The sequence below is a fragment of the Glossina fuscipes genome, unplaced genomic scaffold (genome assembly GCF_014805625.2).
Source record: "Glossina fuscipes isolate IAEA_lab_2018 unplaced genomic scaffold, Yale_Gfus_2 173, whole genome shotgun sequence".
In the NCBI taxonomy this organism is placed as follows: Eukaryota; Metazoa; Arthropoda; class Insecta; order Diptera; family Glossinidae; genus Glossina; species Glossina fuscipes.
In genome coordinates, this window is record NW_023998516.1 from 294,677 (window position 1) to 318,575 (window position 23,899).

Consider the following 23,899-nt stretch of genomic DNA (forward strand, 5'->3'; position numbering starts at 1 on the left):
ATTTTTTTATATCTCTAACATTACACCAGTTCTGTATGACAGCATGACAGCATAAAAATATAAAAGTAAGTAAAGCAAAAGGCGTCTCTTTGCTTACTCATTGAACTTGTGAGTTCTGTGAATAAAAGTTTATCCATATTAAAATATTATACTTTTCATATATTTATTCTCTGTTCACATTTATATATTTACTGACTTGTCGTCATGAAATTTGTTTTTTCTTAAAGCTCGAAAATGTAAAATACAACAAAAACAGATAGATAACAATTACTTTAGAGACATTCATAAATGTGTGTAATTTATGTAACCTATATATATTATTATGTAAAGCAGTATAATAATGTAATATTTGCTATTGTGGGAAAATGGAATGCATTTCTTATAAGGATTTTTATTTCAAAAATATACACAAGGAGCAACACAGGTTATATATCTATATATATATTATGTACATGAATATATATATATATATATATATATATATATACATAGAACACAAAATATACACCACTAAGATATATAAGTTTTCTTAATTGTCCTTTAGTACAAGAGTATAACGTTTTAGATATAAAAAATTGCACTTTACATATCAGTGGGAAGGACATCAGGTATTAAATATTTACATAGTTCGGTTTCATTGTCGATGAAAATCACTTTCTGTGCCGTATTATCATCAATCAGTTGACGTATGACTGGCCAAATAGTTGAAAAAAAACCTGGTGAATTCAATATAAGGCATACGCCTAGGCGTTCAGGATAGTGTTTACTGAGTAGCCAAATGAGATTTTTGACCAGCTGCATATCCATACAGGAAGTACTAAATTCTGCTAAATCAAAAACAATGCACAAAGTATCAGTGACCTCTTCAAAACATTTTTGACAGCCTTCCTCTAAACATTTGACGATAAATTTAGTCATCTCATCTATATCACGCGTATTAGAGTTGTGATTTTTTGCTGGTATGTAAATGATAGGTCGACCAGCACAATCGCGATGACGCAGCACGCGGGCCTTATCACCATATTGCTGCAGTTCTGGCAAATTCGCCAGGTCACTTACACCATATTGCTCGCGCCATTTGTTTGTTTTAAGTATTGCCTAAACAAATTTTAAACGACAATATTACAAAACTTAAACATTAAAAAAAAAGAAGAGATTTACGATTCACCTGGAAAGCATCATCAATGGTTTTAAAAGCTCTTAAATAGCGTTTTAGTGAATAATCATTATGGTATTGTTTAGGATCCGCCTCCGCTATGAGTTTCATCCTTTCCTTTAGGTCTTGCAAATCATTAACATTGATAGGTTTTGCTGCTTCCTGCGACATTCTCTACTCTTAACCGAATTCGCAATATCCAAAATTATAATCTGATATTTTATCGGCCTCCGTACAAAATGATGTTAAATTATATAAAATAAAATTAATAATTGATAAAAATTAATAAATTTTTCTTAATCTGTATATCTCTGAAATTTCTTAGCAGTTTCAATTATCGGCAACTCTGCGTTATAAATTCTTACTGCACCGAGCTGCTAAAATTACATTACAACATTAGTACGTAATATACTGCTGTGTACCGTAAACTAAAAGGTCTATATCAGGGATGGAAAAAATTATTAATATCTGCTCCATCTGCTCTAAAATTAGATATCAGATCTGTTATTTTTCAAAATCCTTATCATCACTAGTAATTCCAGAATATCGAGGTAATAGACAAGTTTATCAACTACTCTTTAACCCAATAAAGCTAGTTGGTTTCGATAGTAATGAACAACATGTGGTTGACGAGGGAAGCAAAACACCGACTATCGTTTTGGGGAGTAAAACATTATGGATTCTTGACGTGCGAAGCAAAAAAAAATTGGCGAGGTGAGGAAAACATGTATTGTTGACGACACTACTAAAACACTAGTATAGCATTTTATTAGCCAGCAAATGAAATACTATGTACTGACTTTTTGATTTTAAATTCCATACATTTGTAAGCATTCATTGTATGTGTACTGTGGTTCGCTAATATTAACCTAGTTGAGGCGCATCTTACTCTAAACAGTTGACTGACATAGTGCGATATTTATTAATTCGATATTGAGAAAATTTTATAGTTACGGGCAGGAAATTTTCATTACGCCAGAAGGATTTTCCAAAATGATTTTTAGTTCACGAATTTAAAAAAAGGAAATTTCTGATTATATGTTTTACTTTAGTCCATTTTATACGTTTTTTGATTTTTTTGAATGTAATACATCCACTTTATTCAGCTTAGCTATGATCGATTGATTCACAGAAAGTAAATAAGCGTAATTGTACTTACGAAGTTCCAACAATTTCAATACTAATGAAAAGTCCATCAAAACTGAACTCAATAAAATAGTATACATACTTTTTAATTATTATTACAATTTATTTAGAGTGAAAAATAAAAGGTTTCGGCATTCACAAAGTATATATTTCATTGTAAGATTTCGACCACAATTTCAAAGTGGACGAATAGTATACATTGGCGTGTTTCTATAGTATGACCAAGGCGGAAAAATAAAACATCCATATATATAGACATATACATATATAAGCGATTTTTTGTGGTTATATCAGTTTCAAGCAAATGAAATGAAAAACTTAAAATCTTTAACTAAACTAAAAGTTCAGCGACGATGTACTAACGCTTCCTACGACAATAAAAGAAAGCAGTTGTTACTATAATATACAGTTTATTTTGTCGGTAGGTGAATTACTAGATATGGTAACGCCGCCTCCTCGTGTTTCATTCGGTGTGAAATTTTTTATTTAGACAAAGTAAAAACAAATCGCAAACACATTTCCTCATATATATATATATATACATATATGTATATATATGTATGTACATATGTATATATATGTATATATATATATATATATAATTATATCAACTCAGTCAAGAAAATAACGTGTGAAAATTTATAAGAAAACATAAAAAGTGAAGAAATCGGAGATTAAAAGAAAACTAGAAATAATAAACTAAAAGATTTGCGTATATTTGGTTGAATTATTAGTTTTTTTTATTTGATAGTGTTCGCGTGCATGTGTATCAACTTTTGTATACTCCGTTGTGTGTGTTATTTTATTTTGGACAGCTCTTCAATCGTCTGCCTCTCTAGCTGGCGGTGGCTAGCTGACATCTAGCTGGGACCAATAAAGCAAAATTACAGCAACAATAATTAAGCAATTTATTAGTGCTTTTGTCTAATTACAAAGAAATTTTGTGACTATATATCTCTTTACATACATAACTTCAAGGTCTTGTTGGGGCGCAGTGACTTGGTTAGCTGCGCACGCATTATTCATTATAAAACGCCTTTCTTTTTGGCTGTTCGAGATTGTCACACACAGGCAGGCGAGAATTTACTTAACGTCGATTGTTTGGCACACAGTGTGTGTGATCCCTTTTCCTCCCCGTCCCCGTCCTTTTTCCCAAACACAAAGCGAACTACATCATCATATATTTAATAACAACAACAATCATTACTTTCAACAAATGGCTGACGTAAATGACTCCAGTGAAGTCTTTGTTTTGGAATTGCACGAGGATGAAAATCCCCGCGATTCTGATGATGATAAAATTGAATTGGACGATGTAAGTAAAATCCATATGTATAATATTGTTCTCGTATCATCCTACATATCAATGCGGAGAGATGTTTCTAAATTGACGATTTACGGTAAACATTAAATTTCTATTTGAAATGAAGACAAAAACAGAATAATAACAAAAACAAATAACTATATATATATACATACATGTCTTACAAGTTATTATTGCGTTCCAAATGAAAAAAAGCAACAACAACAAAGTGCTAACAAGCGGAAATACCAAAGAAACCCGATTCGATCGATTGTTAGTGATGTTACACTATCAAAGATTTTTCTGTTTATTTATTTATTTATTTGTTTTCATGCTCATAACTTTTGCATGATAATGATGCAAAAGAGCATAGTTGAGTATTGGTAGTTGTGTCAGGCCATAATGCTCAAATTTCGTATTGCTTGTTTCATTCAAACGCTGAATGATTGAGCAAAAAAAAGAAGGAAAAAAAAACTTTACGACACGAACGTGTCTTCAGTAAATGAACAAATTTATTTGCATCTAATTAAATAATTCATGGGTAATGTGAAGTATTGGTTGATGTGCCTGGTATATGTATCTCTTTATGAAATATAAATTTTTCGTAAAACAATTTTTATATAAAATACTTATTGTATGCATATATACAAAACTTTTTAAAAGTATTTCCTTAAGTTGTATGTGAAATGAATTGAAGTGGCGCCCACAATAACACCTGTTTGTTGATAAATTATTACTTACATTATTCCCTGTGCTTACATGTAAATTGTAACGAGACAGCTTCTAGATAACTTGTACTATGAAATATCTAATTAATGTACCTTCGCATAGCCCGAATACGGGTAAATGGAAAGGGAGCATCTAATATATTTACAAAATTGAACACATAAAATATAAATTTAATGAGAGTATTCTTGATATTAATAACTATTTAACAAATTCCTGCAGCTGATAACAGATCCAAAAGTCATATATGTAATTAAAAAGCATGCATACGCTGAGAGAAGGTATTATCAATCATATCAATATGGCACCTACTATATGTACAGCGTTTGTCACACTGTTCAGACAAAAGCGTACTTTGCCTATCAAATCGCACTGATATTGTGACATTCAGTAAAGATTAGACAATATGCAGTCAATTACTTATAATTATTTTTTTTTTTTTATAACGTGTTCCGATAGTGTTTTGTGCTTTTTGATTATATTTCTCATAAGCTCGCCATTGCAGTGTGTTAAACTCGAATTCTCATGTCAATGGAATTTTTAAAGTCGACTTTATTCAATTTTGAAGATCAATATTGCCCAAGGCCAATATTGGAATGATTAATAATGAATGAAAGCTGAAGTAAACTCCTAAGTGATATAACTTTATTATTAATATATTATACGAGTCACTTGACCCGTTTTGATTTCGTTTTGCGTGCCGACCTTGCGACAGCGCAAAGAATTTTTTTCATTTACTTTTTACGTCCACCACACGGTATATATCAAGCTTACACTTGTAAAATATAGGAATTACTCGAAATTGGAAGGAACCACAATGTAAATAGCCGGACGATTAGTTAAGTCTCCCGTCAGTCTGTCTGCCTGTTTTCAGACATCTTCATATCAATCAGAGCTCCATATATACCAGAGCGGAATCTGTCTTTACCCATTTCAAAAGGAATACAAAAGTATTTTTTAAATGTATTTTCATTGCAAACTTTTAAGGTCTTTCTGTCCTGAAATGCGGCTGCTTAATCATCGCAAACATTTAAAGCAGAATTAAAAACTGACTCCTACGTTCACACATCCACAAAACTCGACATTTTGAATCCAATAGACGGCACAAGGAGAGATTATATTAAATATAATTGTAAACTAATGACATAGCCATCGTTTAATATGTGTAAGGAAAACAAAAATTGCAAAAGTTCTCTATGTAAACAGAAAAAGTTATTCATTAACTTTCTATAATCTTTTTACGTTTCAAACGGGAAATGCCTCCATACATTTCATTCGTCAATGTTGAGGTTACATGTTGTGTTTCTCTTAAAAGACAATTGAAGTACGCTAACATCTTGCATCAACCATTCATGCTATGCACTTCGTAGACGATTCATAGTTTCCTTAAAATATCCAAAGCAATACGTTAAAAATGTAATTTGCTTTTCTTACCGAAGGATCTTAGTAAACGCTTTCTAAAAATTTTACCAATTTTAGCTTTTAATTAATGTGTGAAAGTGTTTATGCTTTGTGAAAAGTGAGAGAGCGAAAGGCAGCTCGGCGGCAAATTCGCTTAGACGTACGCAATTATCCGCCTATTGACATTACAAATGCCCCATCAGATCTCACTTTTCTCATCTCGCAAATTAATCCTAGCTGTGTACATATTTTTTTCTCTCTAATTTAGTGCCGTTAAGTTCAGAAAACCGGCTAGAGCGATTCTCGTAGATGGCCTCTTTCTACTCTTTAAAGTTTTTAGTCATGCTGCGTTTTTGTTATGGTTAAGTAATATACATTAAACATGTTACTCTTTGAGTATGTTACGTTAAGTATATTGCTCTTCGGATCTATTGTGTTCTATTGGCTTGTGTGTTTTGTGGTAAAACTGCAACAGTTAGAGTTTCAAATTGTAATTTAATTTAACTTTGATTCGAGGAAATCTAATCAGCTACAATTATGATTTGAAGTGGATTTTAAAGACAAGATTTTGTAGAAAATTGTATGGAGAGAGTGATGTAGTCAATTGGTTTGCAGGTATTACATATATATATATATATATATATATATATTATATACTATAGTCTATTTGTGTATTAGCGTACAAAATTATGGCATAGTTACGCTTGAAAAGAATACTTTTACAGTGCAATTACATATTTCGTTTACATGTCGTATATAATTGATGAAACACACATTTGGTTTGGGTAGGAAATTTATTTATCATAAAACAATTGGGAACATTTTAGTGGGATATGGCCAACCATTAAATAGCCTACACCGCTTAATGCAGTTATCAACGTAACGATTTTTCAAAATAAGGCTTCACAGAGGGAGTGGTCGAAACGCTGGTTCAAAGTGAACCATTTTCAATAATGGCCGTCCTTGATCCAAAAAAAAAGATGTCTCAAAAATTGTAACCTATAAATTGAATACAAGAAAACAAGATAAACAGAAAGGCCGACGCTTAGATCGATGCAAAAAGTGATTTTAAATCGATCGCAACACCGCAAGGCGCGTCTATTTAAAGTTCTTCTGACTGTTGCATACCCCGCACAAACTTAATATACCCTTGTACCACAAGTAGCATAGGGTATAATTAGCCTTAAATGAGTATCAAGAGATTCGATCCAAACCGAATTTTTGTTTTTTCTTTTTTGATTTTGTTTTCTCGTTTTGTGCCCAAATAAGAAGTAAACGTTGAAACTAAACAAACCGGAAAATGTAAACATTCTTTCAATACACTAAGCGTTGACAATCTTATCAATGTCGCACCGGGTATTAGACAGTTTAACATTCCCGTTTAACACCTAAAACTCTTCCAATCCCTTTACAGTGCACAATGTAAATACTTGCTAGACCACAATTGTATTTAGAAAAATAAATTGAGGTAATTTAGTCACCTTGATGTTAAATCTTTCAAATAGAGTTGGCGAATATCCTAAGCATATGGTTATTATAAGTATGTTGAAACGACTTTTGTCTTTTCTTATATTTTTAATTTGATAGAAATAATCGTGAACATTATAATAAATCTTGATTCGTATGTTAATTAAGTTCTTTTTTTCGTTGCACGTAAGCACATGTTTATTTTTATATACATATGCATATATGAAATATTTTCACCCAGTGTCGTAATATGCATACTTGTAGTGTTTAAAATTATTCTCGCAAGTATTTTTATGTGTTTTAATATTTATTTCAACGCAATTTCGAAATATTTTGAAATTATAATATTAGCTTCTGTCCAATAAAGTGTTATTAATTTAAAAACTTATTGCGCGGTTTATGTGTAATAGATGAGTTTATTTAGTTATCCTCTTTTCGCGATTATATAAATAATCGTCCATACGAAATAATGACTCTAAGTGCTTTAGTTTGCAGTTTAATTTTTATTTCCATTAAATATTTATCCCAAAAAGATTTGCCCAACCATACATGAAGTTCCCAATATCGATTAAGGGGTCTTAAATGTAATGTGATGTCTAGATTTTTTAAATTATTCAATGGTTTAATGGTTATTTAATTGTTGAGTAAAATAAATTATATTTATTTTAAGAAATTTGTTCACAAGCAAGAACAGCGAATAATTGATTTTGTGTAAAACTTAGATTTAGGGTAATCATTATAATCTTATAGCACACACGAAATTTGAGACCCACTAATGCAGTTTAAACAAAGTACCCATAAAAATCTTGTAAGTGTATTTCCTTGTTTATGGCTTTGTATAACGAAATCGTCAAACTATCTCAAAAATTGTTATCTATAGGCTGAACAGAAGAATACAAAATAGATGGACAGCGAGACTGAAAGGCAAGCTGAGATCGATTCAAAATCGGTATAATTACAGGGTGGATTTATCTCAAGTCCTTCTGGGTGTTGTCTATATCCGTATAAACATCGCAAAGCAATCTACCAAAGGGACTTACAGCTGTATACGCGGAAGAAATTAAATGATTTTACTCATCAATTATTATTATACTGCAATCCTTATACCACTGCACAAGATCTTAATTAAATCAATTTTCACAAGTTTTCTACGCTTAGAACATCTAAGAAGTTCTTGGTTAAAGCGATTACGTCGGCGTTATGGACAAATATTTTAAAGCCAAGCGAGATGAAAATTTTAATCACCCTTCCGTAATGAAAGGGAATACTTTAGGAAAACTCTTTTTTATTGCTCCTTTTGTATATGGATGGGAATCGCCCGTTATTTATTTATTCTTTTTCAATTGTAGACTTAATTTAGCTTTACGTTTATTGAAGTATTGAGTTTCCTAAATTGCATAGATAACTTTTTGTTTTCTTTTTATTACTATTAATTGTTAATTCAACATTTTGCAGGTCGACCTGGAACCAGAATTAAGCATAAACATACAACAAGAGTGAGTATTAATATAAAATGCAATACAAATATCTGCTTTTTTAAGATTCTGTTTGAACATAATATTTTAGTGAAGCGAAAATTTTTAAAAAATTTTACGCAAATTATATTTATAGAGCTGAAGGTCAGGAAACCATACAATTATCCGAAGAAAATGTAAATCCTGGGAAAATTAAATTAGGACCGAAAGATTTCGAGTTGAAAAAAGTTCTGGGAAAAGGTGGTTATGGCAAAGTTTTCCAGGTAAAAAAATAAACGATAAAAATCAATTTCTCTTAATTTTTTTAATAATCTGCTGTATTTATTCATAGGTACGCAAAACCTCTGGTCGCGACGCCAACAAATATTTTGCCATGAAAGTCTTAAAAAAAGCATCTATAGTCACGAATCAAAAAGATACAGCTCATACGCGTGCTGAGCGAAATATATTAGAAGCCGTTAAACACCCTTTTATTGTTGAATTAGTTTATGCTTTTCAAACGGATGGGAAATTGTATTTGATTTTGGAATATCTAAGTGGTGGTGAACTATTTATGCATTTGGAACGTGAGGGTATATTTCTGGAGGATACGACATGGTAAAAAAAAATTGTAAATTGTAAACAATTTTTATATAAAATTTGAATTTAATTTTGAATTTTAGTTTCTATCTAAGTGAAATTATAATGGCTTTGGGTCATTTACACAAATTGGGCATAATTTATCGTGACTTGAAACCGGAAAATATACTACTGGATGCTCAAGGTCATGTTAAACTAACCGATTTCGGTTTGTGCAAAGAACATATACAGGAAGGCATCGTTACTCACACATTTTGTGGTACCATTGAATACATGTACGTGTTCAGTTAATTAAAAATTAATTAAGTAATTATGGGTAAACATTTTAACATTGTTCTCATATATAACAAAAAAGGGCTCCCGAAATTCTTACACGTAGTGGTCATGGTAAAGCCGTTGACTGGTGGTCTTTAGGTGCTTTAATGTTTGACATGTTAACTGGTGTAGTAAGTTGAAATTGTCTTTAAAAATACAATTCTTTAGATATTTGTGATTTAAACTTCTAATTTTTTTTTCGTTAGCCTCCTTTTACCGCAGAAAATCGTAAAAAAACGATTGAAACCATATTAAAAGCCAAACTAAATTTGCCTGCTTATTTAACCCCGGAAGCTAGAGATTTAGTACGCCGTTTAATGAAACGTCAGGAATCGCAACGTTTAGGTAGCGGTCCTGAAGATGCGGCCGCCGTGCAATCGCATCCTTTTTTTAAACACGTCAACTGGGATGATGTATTGGCCCGACGCTTAGATCCGCCAATTAAGCCACTTTTGGTAAAACAATACAGTACAAACAATACAAGCAAATGAAATTTTTGACCTATTCTCGATGCTCTGAAAATTTTAGCGCAGTGAAGACGATGTGTCACAATTTGATACAAGATTTACCAGACAAATTCCCGTTGACTCTCCAGATGAGACAACTTTAAGCGAAAGTGCCAATTTAATATTTCAAGTAAGTCTTATATGTTTCTTGTTGTATTAATCATTGAAGAAAGTTGAAAATGAACTATTGAAAGTAATCTCCGTTTATCCATAAATTCTATCGTAAAATAGTCGGTACCTCTAATGCGAGTTTGTACGCACCGAGTTTGTAGGTACCGTAGCCTATAAATAAGCTTTAAATTTTCTCTACTGTTAATTGACAACACATTCGTAACATTAGGCTTTTTCATCTGCTTCCGTGGTGTTTTATTTTAGTCAGTAGCTGGCTTAAGTCCAATACAATAAGATTTCCATAAGATAGAAAAAATACAGGAACTACAGGCCAGTCTAGTTATTATTCATGATTTGTGAATCTTACCGAATATGTATATTCTGAATAGCCGAATCAAATTATGTAAGCCAATCGACTTGTCTGTCTGAAGACACAAAAGCCATTTAAATTTATTTGCTTGTTCGTCCATAATCAGTTAAAATCAGAAAATAAACGAATATCCCCTTTAATAGTATGCTTTTTAGGCGCCTGACATTTACCGGTACCCTAGCAGGGAAATTTAGGGTGTCTTGCCCTAGGTGGCGAGTTTTTATTTATTAATTAAGCGCATACGTGATATTTCATAACCGCCAGTTTTGATATCTACCCTCGCTACGAGATATCACATAACCGGCAGTGGGTTAACCATCCTACTCCATTTGATGTTATATAAATTATAGTTTTTATATTCACTGAATGTTTAATACCGAATATGTATTGACTTATTCTTGTATAGAGGTTATTCTGCATAAGTTTGCATGTGAGTGCAACGCCGGCATATGTTCCAGTTGCCAAAGACAATGTAGGTTCAGTTACCAAGGATATATTTATTACCAAGAAAGTAAAAACATTGCTTCGCCTAATATATCTCTTCGTTTCTTCTCGTGACCAAATATCAAAAATTGTATCTTGTTTTCATGGAAGTCGTGATTCAAATTGAGTAAAATTAATTTTTTGTCAAGGGATTTTATTATTCTTCAGCAATTTTTTTACAATATTAAAAATTAAACATCGTTGCTCGAGTAAGGGCATAGTTTTCATTAGAGCTTTTATATGAGGTGGAGGCTTAAAAATTTCACCCACCGAATTCCGAATTTTTTGCGGTCAATTTCTGTGTCACATTGATGCTATTGACCCATTTTCGTCATAAAATAAAAATTAGTCCTTGTTATATATATAAATGGTTTTACAGTGCGTGGTTAAAAGCAAAGGCTACTTGGTCTAAACTTTTCACATCACTTGAATGTGCCGAAGCACTATTACTTAACGCTTTTTCCCGAGAAATTTTTTAATTCTGCCATATTTTTCATATTACGATTTATTCCAAATGTAACGATACATAAAGAACGTCTGGTCCCATGGAGTTTCAATTGAGGCAAAGCAGGGCTATCTATTAAACTTCGGCAATATATTTTATAAATGGCGACTAGTTCGGTGAATGCAAAAACGCATGGACGGTTAAACAGACAAGCTTAAATCTTTGCAGAAAATCATTTCGGGTCTAACGGTATAAATGAAAGTAGGTCTGTCTTAAATTCTTTATGTGTTACACGCATCCATGCATACTTAATATACTCTGCACCACCGGTGATGCAGGATAAAATGTTATAAAGATTATAATAAATATAAAAAAGTTGATTCCATGCTTTTTATCGCAATATGTCGAGAATCAAATTGTCTGGCACTTTGATCATAAAAGCACAACTTCAATCCCCTTATTGCATTGGGAAGTGATTATAATCTCCTCGTTTTAAACGAATTTGAATGTTTTCATTATACTCTTTACTTACAACCGCTCGTATATAGTCATCATGTACGTACTATAAAAACAATTTATTTATTATTTAAGTAACAAAATTTATTTAAATTTCTGGCTATTGCATCAGTTTGGGAATTTTGTGACCACTTAAGCGGCACTGAACGGTTTACATTTAATTTTTATAAGAGAGAGCGCATTGGAAATGTGATTCTTTTAACGGTATACCCACTGGTCCATCAGTGTACTCACAAAAATTTAAACCAATTCGCTTTAACGGATGGCATTTACTTTTCGGATTACCCCATTTTCCTTTAAAAAATAACCAGCTTGGAGTTAATGAACGTCCTTTAAAAAAAAAAAAAAGCTGCAATTCGACCAAGTATTCCGAAGATCTTAGAAAAATTATATCTCACCGTATGATTTAAGATTTTCATATGTAATATCGACATGTTTCCAAGTATTCCAGGGAGTACCAAAACCGTTTATATCATATAAGCGAGCTACTTTAACAAAACGATGTTTACCGGGAGCTGTCCACAGGCCGTGAGAACCCTGCAAAATATATATATTTCTGATATTTATTGAAAACTTTGAAAATTTGTTTACCTTAGCAGCAAACAGCACTGGATGATCATTGAAAGTAGTTACAGTTTTTGGGAAATTAGGCCTTTGCAAAATTCCTTTGCGTGTTTCTTGTTTCTTAAACTCAAATGAACCAGTCAAATGATTATAAGTGTAATAAGCACCAGCGTCGTGAGCTGAAACGTACATGGCTTCCGGTTCGGCTGCGCAATTAAAATATAAACTCATGTGTTCCCAATCTCCAATGTGACTGCCTATATCTTTATTGCTGCCCAGACAGTAGCCATATACTGCCGGAAATGGTATGCTGCCGAAGGGTCCCAAGCTCAAAGTGCACATATTCTTACCCTTCAATTTGTTTATTGCTATAGGCAATTTTTTTTTAACAGTTCATAAGCTTGCATACCTGACTAAATGGATAAAACATCCAATAGGTGACATGGAACATCGGAATTTTAATATCTTTTCTGTAAGCGAAGCTTGCTTTGTGTTTCTGTTGTTTTTGCATTTCCCCTTCGTAGCCCACTATATTTTCAAAGTCATCTAAGGGTAAACTGAATTTGACATTGTCTGCCAAATTGGCGATGAAATTATTACATTTTTCTGCTTCTTGGGTGGTCGCTTCCAATGATAAATTCAATGGCAATGGCATTGATAAATCTTTGGCAGCGGTTTGTACTTTTTCACCCATTACTAAATTGTAGTTAGCTACGATGGGCGCTCGCTTCTCCGGTATATTGCGTCGTATCCTCTTAAACATGGGATATAATCGCGATGAACGTCTAAAAGTATCATTTTTACTCTCTTGAAGTTTCAACGAAATGGGTATGTAAGCAGCTCTGGTGCTCATCGGCGGTGACGGTGATGGCGTAATATCCAATTTCAAGGGATTATTTTCCGGTAAGCATAAACTTACTACCGCGTAAATAGGAACTGGTGCAATATTAGGATTGTGTCCGTATATAAAGGAAGTTTTGTTTTCTAAGAGTTGCTCTAAGCAAAAAAAAAAAAAAACGAATATTATAAGAAGTTATTTATTATTAGTTTTTTACAAACAATTCACTTAAAATTACCTATATTCGTATTAGTTACTAAGTAGCTTTTCTCAGATATATCTCCCACTGGCATGCCAAGTGTGAGGGGCTTACCCGTATTTTCGGGATGAACATGAATTAAAAATTCCTCAACTCCTAATGGCATGAATTTCTCTTCAGGCGCTAACCATACTATTGGCGCCCATTGTTTTATTAAGTTTTCAACTATAAAAATGAAAAATGAAAAATAAAAAAATTATTGTGAGGCATTCGTTGTGACCAATCAACACAAACAGAAATTAGATTACATATTAAAATTAGTTGTTGTACGCTACTTTCTAATCATATTTTAATAGCAATTTGTTTCGAATTATACTTGTGTGACTGTGTCTTTAAAATTTAATTTCATCCATTTTACACAACACCGACTTTAACTTGATTTTTCACTGGTTTAAGAAACCAGTTTTACAAACACTAATATGAAGAAATCATTAAAAAGGCCTGTTTGTCTCTAGGGCGATTTACATTGGTCCTATGCTAGTAGGAGAGAATTGTATAAGTTTCTTTAATATTTCCATTAATATTTGTTTGCTATTTATATTGACAAAGCCATGAAAATTTTTTTAATATATTTTGCACCTTTTCACTTATTAGCTTACGCACAAGTGTCCCTGTGCAATTATAAAATCTGACAATAAAATAAATCTATGAATTTATTAGCGAAGACTTAATTTCTTTTCTCGATCTTTATGCTCTGGAGATTTTTCATAATAAATGACGATGATAGTAAAGCATAAAGAGCTAGGGCTGGAACAGATGGATTCAAAATGTCATGCAATTCATGGTCGTGAAGAGAAAAGAATCTTGTAAGGATAATTAAAAATTTCCAGTTATTACGAACGCATCTGAATGTCAAAAATATCCTGATCGGTTCGTTGCTTTCGCAGTGCAAATCACATGTTTATCGTTTTTAATAAGAGTTGATTTTCCGTAGCAGTGCATACTCGTAGCAAAGGTACACCTTCTCTATTTTTTGCATAGCTCTTTGCTCAAAGCAAAAAATTTCTTTAAAACACAAAAATTTCAAAGATTTTAATCACAAAGATAAGGATAATAAAACGCAGAAATTGGAAAAGTTTTTGCCGTAATATTCTTAAACATTACACTACGACTTTTATCTTCTTCTTCGTTCGTTACATCGCAATACATGGTTAGGTGGTCAGTAATCGCAAAGAGAAAAAAGTTTCGCTCGTTAGTACATTGGAAAGCATGTGAGTTTATTGCAATTTATGGGACTGGAATCGAAAAGCATGTAGAAAGACTTCGTTCGTATGCTTGTGAAGTTTGTGTTTGTAAGCGTCTTAATTAATATCAGTTGCATATGTAAAATATTCTTAAAACACTTTTTTCGGTATGAACATCTCAGTCAAATCGGATCCTGAAAAATTTTAATTTCAATTCATTTGTATTTGCATAAAGGATGTGCTAATGTCCACTAGAATGAATTGGAAATAAGTCGGAATTAAAATTCTATAATTATTTGTGGATTTGTAAGCATACCGATCGAGACCAGTTTAAGCGTGAATTTTTCGCAAATCACACCCATTTCTTGGCATTAGATTCTTAATCGATCAGGAAAGGTGTACGCCAACTGTCGGCTCCCTATCCTCGTTTTTGTAACTATGCTAATTCCACAAAGATTATCGGTCAAATGGATTCTTCTCGTAGAAACAGTTACACGTCGTCGGTATCCCGAAAAATTGGCCAGAGAGAAAAATTGAAAAACAAATCCGAACATTTGTCAATTTTTGCGTGCCTTGTAACTATTTTTTTTAAGCTCAAAAGCTGAAAGAAATCAAATTGATCCACGCAGTGGTACTCGAGTTAACGAATCCATACTCATAATAATTTTAGTCCAAACAGTATTATATTTTAGGACAAAATTGTAAAAATATTTTCATCAATATATCACAAGACCATAGAAAAGCCGTTAATTAAAAACTACGTTGATAATGTAATGTTGATGATGGTGTTGTAAACTGAACACTACCCGAAAAACCAACATTTCCCAGTTGCCTCTCGTGAATACTGATATTTTCGAAACAAATTTTTTGTCTGTTATTGCAAATTTTTTAAACTTTTAGTCGAAATCTAATATTAAGAGTACAGAGATTGTAATTAATACTGTAGAGTACAGAATAACACTGCTACTTCTTCATTTGAAGCTACATAAATTATCATAACGAAACAAGTGATGAACAGTGGGTGCGCCGTAATGTCTAAAGACATGATAAAAAATAAGGCTGAATATCGTTGATAATCGCGTTTGAGCGGTCAGTGGAGGTGGTGCATTAAAGTTTTTTCCAACCAAAACAATATGCGGAAAAGTTGTAGCTAACGATGGATAATACTTTGAATAAAATACATTGTACCAATTTCTCTGAAAAAATCTTCAAAGTTACAAAAAAAAAAAAACTCCCAAGATCTATTTATCCAATCAGTTATTGCGTTATTTGGATACGTACATAACTATAGGCAACGAAAATCTCTCGAAAAAAACCTTAATATTTTGTTATTCAAATCGAAGAATTGATTTATTTGAATCACAGTAACAATTTACTCCGCTGAAGCAATGAATCAATTCCTTACAAATACAATCTACTCTATTGGATCACTGCGCTCAATTGTTTACCCAAATAACGATCAATTCTCTATCGAATAAAGGTCTCTGTTATATTATTATAATAAGAAGAAGATGCTCTATTTCGCTACTAGTCATCCATCTTTCGAGCAAATTTTTTGGTTTATTTGTATTTTGCTCACAGGTCGTACTTATACGGAAATCTTATTAGAAGTCCTTAGTTAAGCTTAAAGACCCTAGAGATTATTTAAGATTTAACAAGCAAAAACGCTATCCTCGGCCAAGACTCACCATTAAAACCCTACGTGGCTGCATCATATGTGATTCTTTATTAACTTTCATAGTAAAATAGCAAAGATTATGTACACCTAATTCTCTTTTTACACGAATTTTTATTTACATGCAATTTGATTAAATACGAGTTAAAAAGAAAAAATAATTCTCTTTTTACACGAATTGGTTTGTTTTAACACGATTTTCAATATTCAATGAATTTTTTTTTGAATTTTTCTGATGAATATTTTTCTTGTTATTTTTATGAATTTTTTCATTCTCACACCTCAAAAATCTGTATTGTAACATCGCGTTATATTTTTCACAATTCGGTTAGATTATATCGACCACATGCATATATGAGTGTGACTCCCTGAATTAAGCATAAAGTGAAAAGTTAAGGTATTTTTTACACGATTCAGTTTGGTTTTCGAAAATATAATTTATTTTTGATAGTATATTTAATAAACTAAGATGTGTTTAAGGACGAAATAAATTCTTAAGTGACACAAATTTTTTAATATTATTTGATGTATCTTTCAGTTGCTTTTGTCGCTCCAAATTACTATTTAGTGAACATCTTGTTTTACACGCATGGTTTGGGAACGTAGCTATCGCGTAAAAAGAGAATTAGGTGTACGTTATTTTAATGTGACGGTATACTTTTCCTGTTAGCAGATACGCCTAACTAAGAACATGAATCCAAACCGTCGAAGTTTAGCAAAATTAATTTTCTTACCAAAGATTTTATTATTCTTCACACTTTTTCGTCATAAAGTACAAAAAATTAGACTTTATTACTTTTTTTTCTTGACTGTTCATGGAAACCTTTATATGGGGTGGAGTGCAAGAAATATACCCACATACATGCTTCAAATTGGCTGCAATTATTTCTTACGACAAATACCTATGGCTGACCAAGTTTCATCATAAAATATTTTATATTAGATATTTTTGCCAAGGCTTATTTATCGTAGGCACGTTAATACGGAAGTCGATCCAAAATATTTGCCCATACGGGCCAAACTTTTCACATCAGTTATTAAATATGTCGCAATATTATTATTACTCAACGATTTTTGTCGAGAAATTTTGAAAATTGCAAATTTTTTTGTGTGTAACGTCTTTGTTTTCTTTAAATGAGATAGTATATGGGGGAGTGGTTGTAAAATCCTTGGGCCAAAATACACCAGTGTAATAAAATTTCAAAAATTACAAAGGGTATGCTGAATAAAAAATAAAAGGACAAAAGGAAGGATAGTCGGACAGACAAGCGCTTCACATATGAATTTTGATTTGATCAGTAGACTAAAAGCTTTATATATATGGACTCGGGTGTGCAAGGACTTCAGGTGGTTATTAATGAAAGGAAAACGTTTTCAAAAGACTGTAAAGTGCACGAAAATTAACACACAAAAAAGTGTAAAAACATAGTTCCTTTGGAAATCAATGAATTCTAAAAATGTCTCCGATTACGGAAAGCTTGGAGATTGATTTATCCAAATTTGCTGACATGCCTTTCAAAAAATTCATGTAAAAACTGAGGCTACTCTTAAGTGTTTGTAATTGGTATCTTATAGAATTTTAATAGAGCGTCGACGTAGATTCATGTTGAAGCAGATCCAAAAACTTTAACATATTTTCATTCAGGATTTTTGTATTTATATTTATATTTTTGTTTATATTTTTATATTTATATAATTTGATTCAATTGTCTTAACGAAATGAGTATAAAACAAACTAAAACGTTGCAGTCGGACAATGTCAGACCACTACTTATTGTACATCATTTTCACTAATACAATTTTATACCTATCAAAAATTATTCCTTATTGCCACATAAAGGCTTAGTTAGAAATTGAGAAGAAATGGCCAGAAATCTCACAAGGAGATCTTCTGGTAAGCGTTTTGCATCGAATGAAGAACTCGTTTTGAAAGCAAATTATTATATAAAGCAAGTCGTGTAATGTGAAAGACATAAAAGAATTGTAAAACCGTTCCATTCGCTGTATCGAGATAAGAAGAGTTTATCCCGAAAAATAGAATCAAGTTTTGCTGAAAGTATTAGATAATTTATTTATTGATTACACCGGTGGACGCAGTAATGTACTCTATCCAATGTGAATGGTTGTAAAACATGAATTTCTCGTATTGATAATATATACGACTAAAAAAAGCTTTTTTATGCATTCCTCCGGCACATCGACTTGCTATGCCGGAGAATCGCCGAGAAACAGTTATAGTACTACACATTCTACGCGTAAAAGTATTGAACACTGCGTTTCTAAATATATATGATGGTATAGAAGTTTTTTCTTCATTTTGAGTTCCTTGTACGACGTCCTTTACACTAAGCTGTTGGCAATCGTGCGAGCTGTCACATGGCCATATCAAAATCTTAGGCATGATCAACAGAAATAAAGAATAATTACACCATTAACTTAATAGTATTATTTGCATAAAATCTTTCTTTAAAAAATAGGAACTCCAGGAACAGGCTTCTCTTATTACCGTCATGCGTAGATGGTAATGTTTTTTTCACATCACTGCACTGTACTCTCGAAATGAAAAAAACTTTGGAATACGAATTTTCTTTTCAAAATCACAAAAAATTAAAACATTATTATGAAAATATTTATATACAGCGGTATACAAGTTTCACTTTCACACATACACACAGCAGACGATCACAATGATGGCAGTTGTGCTTGATAGCTTTTTTTTTTTTTTTTTTTTTTTTAAATCATGAAATATATATATGTATATATGTGTGCGAGTGTGTTCGTACGCACACATTTAGGCGGGAAATTTTTAATTGTTGCTAGTTGGGTTATGACGGATACACCTTGGCACTGTATTTGTCGCGTTTTGTTGTTGCTTTATTATTGTGCACCTGTTTATAGTTATTTTGCAAACTAAACACTAAAACACGAAACAGTTTAGTTTCACTGAAGTATTGTAATTTTATGCGACTACGTTTTTGTGATACTATCCAACCATACCTACTTGTTTATGTAAATCGGAAAATGTTGGTCCTCTTGGCGATTTCTGTTGCTGTTGTTGATACAGTCGTCTTTTATCTCCGCTATCATCATGATCATTGGAAATTTTTGTTAACAAAATACTGTTTCGGTTTGGTGTGCTCGTTATATTTATTGTTGGTGATGTTGGTATCGACGTTAATGATGTTGATGTGAATGTGGATGTTGATGTTGATGTTGGTGTTGATGTTGATATTAATGTTAATGTTGACGTTGACGTTAATGTTGTTGTCGCTGTGGTGGCTCTTGAAGTGTCGATAGTAGTGAGACCGACAGACGATTTTAGTAGAGAATTCTCTGCTGCACCAGGTAGCTTAAGCAACTGTAAAATTAATATTAAGCTGCCTAACCAGGGCAAACTGCCATATTTTCTATTTGCAGGTTTTTGTTGTTGCTGTTTGTTATGACAATAAAATAATTGCATGAAAAGTAATGATTTTTTAAATTTCCTCCTCTTAACTGCACACATTCTTTAAATTATAATGATCTTTAAACATAATACGCACACGTGCACGCGTGCAAGCAGGCACACATTCAGATGCTTGATAACTAGCTGGTTAATGCCACGGTTAGTGTCAGAGTGAAGAGTTTTATTATATAACAAATTTTTTCAAACTCTTAGATGACAACACAACGGCTATGTTTGGATTTTCACCAGTAACAAACCAGCATTTCAAGCCAGCAAACAATCTCTTTAGCAGTAAAAAGCAAAGAAACACAAGAAAAATATATTTATTTATATACATACATATATATAAAGCTTTTAATAGTAATACGAGAAGAAAGCGTTCGTGTTTCTTGTTGTTGCTGCGCACTTTCGACCAGACACGTTTTTCTTCTTTCTTTTAGATAGTTAAGCGCATAAAAAAAAAAGGTATAAATAAGTGAAAAAATCGAAATGATAATTTAGTTCTACAACGTTTAGATAGATTGGTCAGTGTTTTATATTGTTTCCTAGTGCATGATTATGAGCAAATGACCTATTCTTCGCTAATCTTGTGCTCATTCAATCATTGTTCGCGGCCACTTATACGACGCGAAAGAGTCTTATCACGCATGCGCAATATTATTTTGTTATAAATTTTTGTTTATTTCTTTATTGTAATATATTTCGCGCTCCTTCGCTTTGCGTGAAAGTACGTTTTCTGAGTGTCATTACTTTTATAATTTTTGTTATTTTTGTTATAAATTTTGTTTTCTTTCTTTGTTTAGCCCCTTTTTTCCTGTTTTTTTTTTTTTTTTTTTTTTTTTTTTTGAATTATTATATCATTGTTCGGCGACAGTCAGTTGAAACGCACGCGCTTGCGTACCGTCTACCTTGAAACCCCAACACAATTTAACTAAGTCTCTTATAAGCTTTGTCTTCGATCAGACTTTTATGTTTGGCGTACAAACCACAACAACAACAACAACAACAACAACGGCAGCAGCAACAGTAATAGCAAGAAAAGCTTGCTACTTTCTTTATTTATATTTAATTCGTCTATAGCTCTTCTCTTCATCGAGACACTCAACACTTCCAGCATATTTTTATAATCTTTCGCTTCTTTGTCTTTCGAAAAAGAGAAAAAAAGCCACGTACCTAGAAGATATTGCACTGTATTTGATATTCATGGATATATACCAAATGTGTAATGGTGATCTAAATACCGTTTACACTAATATTTAACGCATTTAGTATACGCTTATGAATTTCCTGCTAATCTATTACACACTACGCCCAAAAAAGAAGAAAATTAGTTGCATGAGAGCTTTGCGAAATAATTCATTTTAAACACTGTCCTCATCAACGTTTGGTAAAGTGATAGGATCTTCCTCAACAAAAGTCTTTTCAAGTGATGGAAGAAGACTTAAGATTAAATTTTATATGTATCAATTATTACATATCATATATAATTAAGCGCCGATTTTGTTGTATTGATAGTCTTTTGCTGAGCACTCATTCCGAATGGGTGCTAAACGCAAAGGTGTATTAATGTTCACATACGGAATCTTTTCGCACAAGAAAACATTACATGCAGAAGAATGTAAAAAATAACAACGCTTCATTCAGAATGTGCTCTATCACTGATTACCGATTTTGCCGATACTTTAAACAACTTATGGATAATAAGCCAGTGAAAATCTTTCCCCTTTGTCCTAAACCATTCATCGATCCATTTTTTTCCCACATCTTTGTGCGAAGCAAAAACGTTGCTCAGCAAGTGCATGACTCATCGATGCAAATAGGTGGCAATCAGAAGGAGCCAAATGTGCTAGGTGAACCGCATGGGCTAGCCTTTTCCACAATCATCTGCTTCCTTAATTTTTCTCTAACGTTTTGAACAGTGAACGGTTCAAATCCATCAATTGATTGTTGTTGCTATTAAATCTTTTATTAGGGCTTAACGTTCGAGCAAAAAGAAAAAGAATGCTATCCCTGAATGCCTGCTTCGCCCAAATTTCGACACATTGATCGCAGCGAAACAATATTAGGCAAATTATTTTTCGATATATATATTAAATCTTCATTGTTGCATTCCGCATTTTTGCGCCATCGGTTTTTGAAACCAGCGCTTTAACACTAGGTAAATTGTGTGCATCGTGACACTCGTAACAATAAAGATAGGAAGCCAACATTTAGCGTCAACATTCCTTGATCTATTATGAATACGAGGTTAGAAAACGGGCCCTATTTGCTCGCAGATACGCCTGCAATGCAGAAGAAACTAATGCAATCTCGGAAAACATCGATACATTTTTCATATTATCTTCTATAACTTTCAATCCCATGAAGATATTTTCGAAAACCTGAGACTCGGATATTTATTATGATCACTTTTATGTTAACTCCAAAAATGGCGCCAATCCGTTTGCTGTCACCTCCACAATTGCGATAAAATCCGACCCAATGTGCATTAAAATGAGTGGAAAAGAAGTGGAAATTAAAATTTTGTCGTTAATTGTGGATATATTTAGCAAATCCATCTGGATGATTTTTGCACAGCACATGCAGGTGGTTCTGGTGAAGGCTTGAGAAGCGGTTTTTTAGAAATACAATTGCGGATTTGAAAGTTTCAGGCAAAAAGGTGAAGAATTGTGTCTTTTAGCTTCATCTGCACTGTGGGTTTGTCTGTGATCAAATTGCGTCCACATTTTAAAACTCGCTTTCTTGCTTTACTGGTTAAATGCTTATTTCAATAGTAATAACATAAAAAACAAATAAGAAAGTTGTATTTGTCCTTGAGGCAATACGGCAAAACTTTCATGTGGCAAACAACACAAACAAGAAAAATGAAAAAAATTGACAAAATACTGAGGTGACAGTTGGGCAATTATTACTTCATTATCATCATAATTACAATTTCCCCATGGATGGGCCTAGGAAATATTTATTACATATTTTAGATCAGTGTGTGCTATATCTGAAAAATAAAATTTTCGCCGTTTATAGAGGTACTTGTGTGTGGGTGCATTACGTTTGTTTTGAAAAAGGACTTGTAAACTGAAAACATATATGACAGATGATAAGTATTTTAGGTTTTGTGTTCGTGAGCATTCAAATCGCAAACCACAATCGACAGATGAATCGATAAATGACTGAACATAGCTAAATCGATCCCGAACCTTACGCGGATTAATTCTATGTATATATTTTATGAGATCTTTCTCTTATGTCTACCTCTGAATGTTGCAAATGAAAAAAAAAATCATCATATCAGTCATATTTTTATTTTTTATATATATATATCAAATGAAAATTTTTAAAAGCTCCCATTTTGTTGATTGTGTGTATAAGTTTATGTAATTTATCTTGGAACTGTTTTTCGTAGGGTTTTACATATGTAGCGCCTTCAATATTGGAGGAAATGCAAAGAGCCAATCGTATGCCAGCACGATCGCCACGTCGTACACCACGACAAACGCATGATGGTTCCTATCGTTTACAATTTCCCGCTCAACGAGGTATGTATGCACGAGCCACACCACCACACGTACAGACCACCACTAACTTCCCACCACGTCCTTCGCCACAAGACGAAATGATGGATGTACAGGGATTACCAATGTCGTAGTGCGCAAATGCCAGCAAAGGAAACGTCGTCCATCATCTACATCAACAACAAAACCAACAATACCAACAACGGAAAGAAGACGTTTAAAATGCTGACTTAAAAAAAAAACAGAAATCAACAACAAAAACAGCAACAAAAAAATGTTAATATATCATAAGTAAAGTAAACAAGAAGAAAACAAAAAACACTCAATGGATTCTATTAATGATAGTGAAATTTTAATGTTCAAAAAAAAAAAAAAAAAAAAATTAAAAAAATTAAAGAAGAGATAAAAATAAAAAAGAAAAAA

General features: G+C 32.5%; 3 protein-coding genes across 3 annotated transcripts; 1 reads left to right on the forward strand and 2 right to left on the reverse strand.

Moving 5' to 3' along the window:
• Nucleotides 1-238: 238 nt before the first annotated feature.
• LOC119641679 (CRAL-TRIO domain-containing protein C589.09, mitochondrial) lies at nucleotides 239-1,502 on the reverse strand. Its single transcript, XM_038040461.1, has 2 exons — nucleotides 1,169-1,502; nucleotides 239-1,098 (listed from the first exon to the last, which is right to left on the reverse strand). The coding sequence occupies exons 1-2, from the start codon at nucleotides 1,325-1,327 to the stop codon at nucleotides 583-585; spliced, it is 675 nt and encodes a 224-aa protein (XP_037896389.1). The 5' UTR covers nucleotides 1,328-1,502; the 3' UTR covers nucleotides 239-582.
• A 1,435-nt stretch (nucleotides 1,503-2,937) lies between these two features.
• Nucleotides 2,938-23,885, forward strand: LOC119641678 (ribosomal protein S6 kinase beta-2). The gene is made up of 9 exons (XM_038040460.1): nucleotides 2,938-3,617; nucleotides 8,655-8,695; nucleotides 8,811-8,937; nucleotides 9,006-9,271; nucleotides 9,337-9,528; nucleotides 9,609-9,699; nucleotides 9,775-10,023; nucleotides 10,097-10,204; nucleotides 23,368-23,885. Exons 1-9 carry the CDS (start codon nucleotides 3,519-3,521, stop codon nucleotides 23,608-23,610), a joined length of 1,416 nt encoding a protein of 471 aa, XP_037896388.1. The 5' UTR covers nucleotides 2,938-3,518; the 3' UTR covers nucleotides 23,611-23,885.
• Nucleotides 12,076-20,052, reverse strand: LOC119641677. Its single transcript, XM_038040459.1, has 7 exons — nucleotides 20,023-20,052; nucleotides 19,517-19,949; nucleotides 13,640-13,825; nucleotides 12,973-13,559; nucleotides 12,591-12,914; nucleotides 12,398-12,536; nucleotides 12,076-12,329 (listed from the first exon to the last, which is right to left on the reverse strand). Exons 1-7 carry the CDS (start codon nucleotides 20,050-20,052, stop codon nucleotides 12,157-12,159), a joined length of 1,872 nt encoding a protein of 623 aa, XP_037896387.1. The 3' UTR covers nucleotides 12,076-12,156.
• Nucleotides 23,886-23,899: the final 14 nt, after the last annotated feature.

Excerpts from the sequence above, each read along its gene's own strand:
- LOC119641679 (XM_038040461.1), bottom strand. The coding sequence starts at position 1,327 with ATGTCGCAGGAAGCAGCAAAACCTATCAATGTTAATGATTTGCAAGAC. Across the intron at positions 1,099-1,168 it reads CCATTGATGATGCTTTCCAG|GCAATACTTAAAACAAACAA; the intron begins GTGAATCGTAAA and ends AAATTTGTTTAG.
- LOC119641678 (XM_038040460.1), top strand. The coding sequence starts at position 3,519 with ATGGCTGACGTAAATGACTCCAGTGAAGTCTTTGTTTTGGAATTGCAC. Across the intron at positions 8,696-8,810 it reads AGCATAAACATACAACAAGA|AGCTGAAGGTCAGGAAACCA; the intron begins GTGAGTATTAAT and ends TTATATTTATAG. Across the intron at positions 8,938-9,005 it reads GTTATGGCAAAGTTTTCCAG|GTACGCAAAACCTCTGGTCG; the intron begins GTAAAAAAATAA and ends ATTTATTCATAG.
- LOC119641677 (XM_038040459.1), bottom strand. The coding sequence starts at position 20,052 with ATGTTTAAAGATCATTATAATTTAAAGAAT. Across the intron at positions 13,826-19,516 it reads CGATTTACATAAACAAGTAG|TTGAAAACTTAATAAAACAA; the intron begins GTATGGTTGGAT and ends TCATTTTTATAG. Across the intron at positions 12,915-12,972 it reads TGTTTTATCCATTTAGTCAG|GGTAAGAATATGTGCACTTT; the intron begins GTATGCAAGCTT and ends AACAAATTGAAG.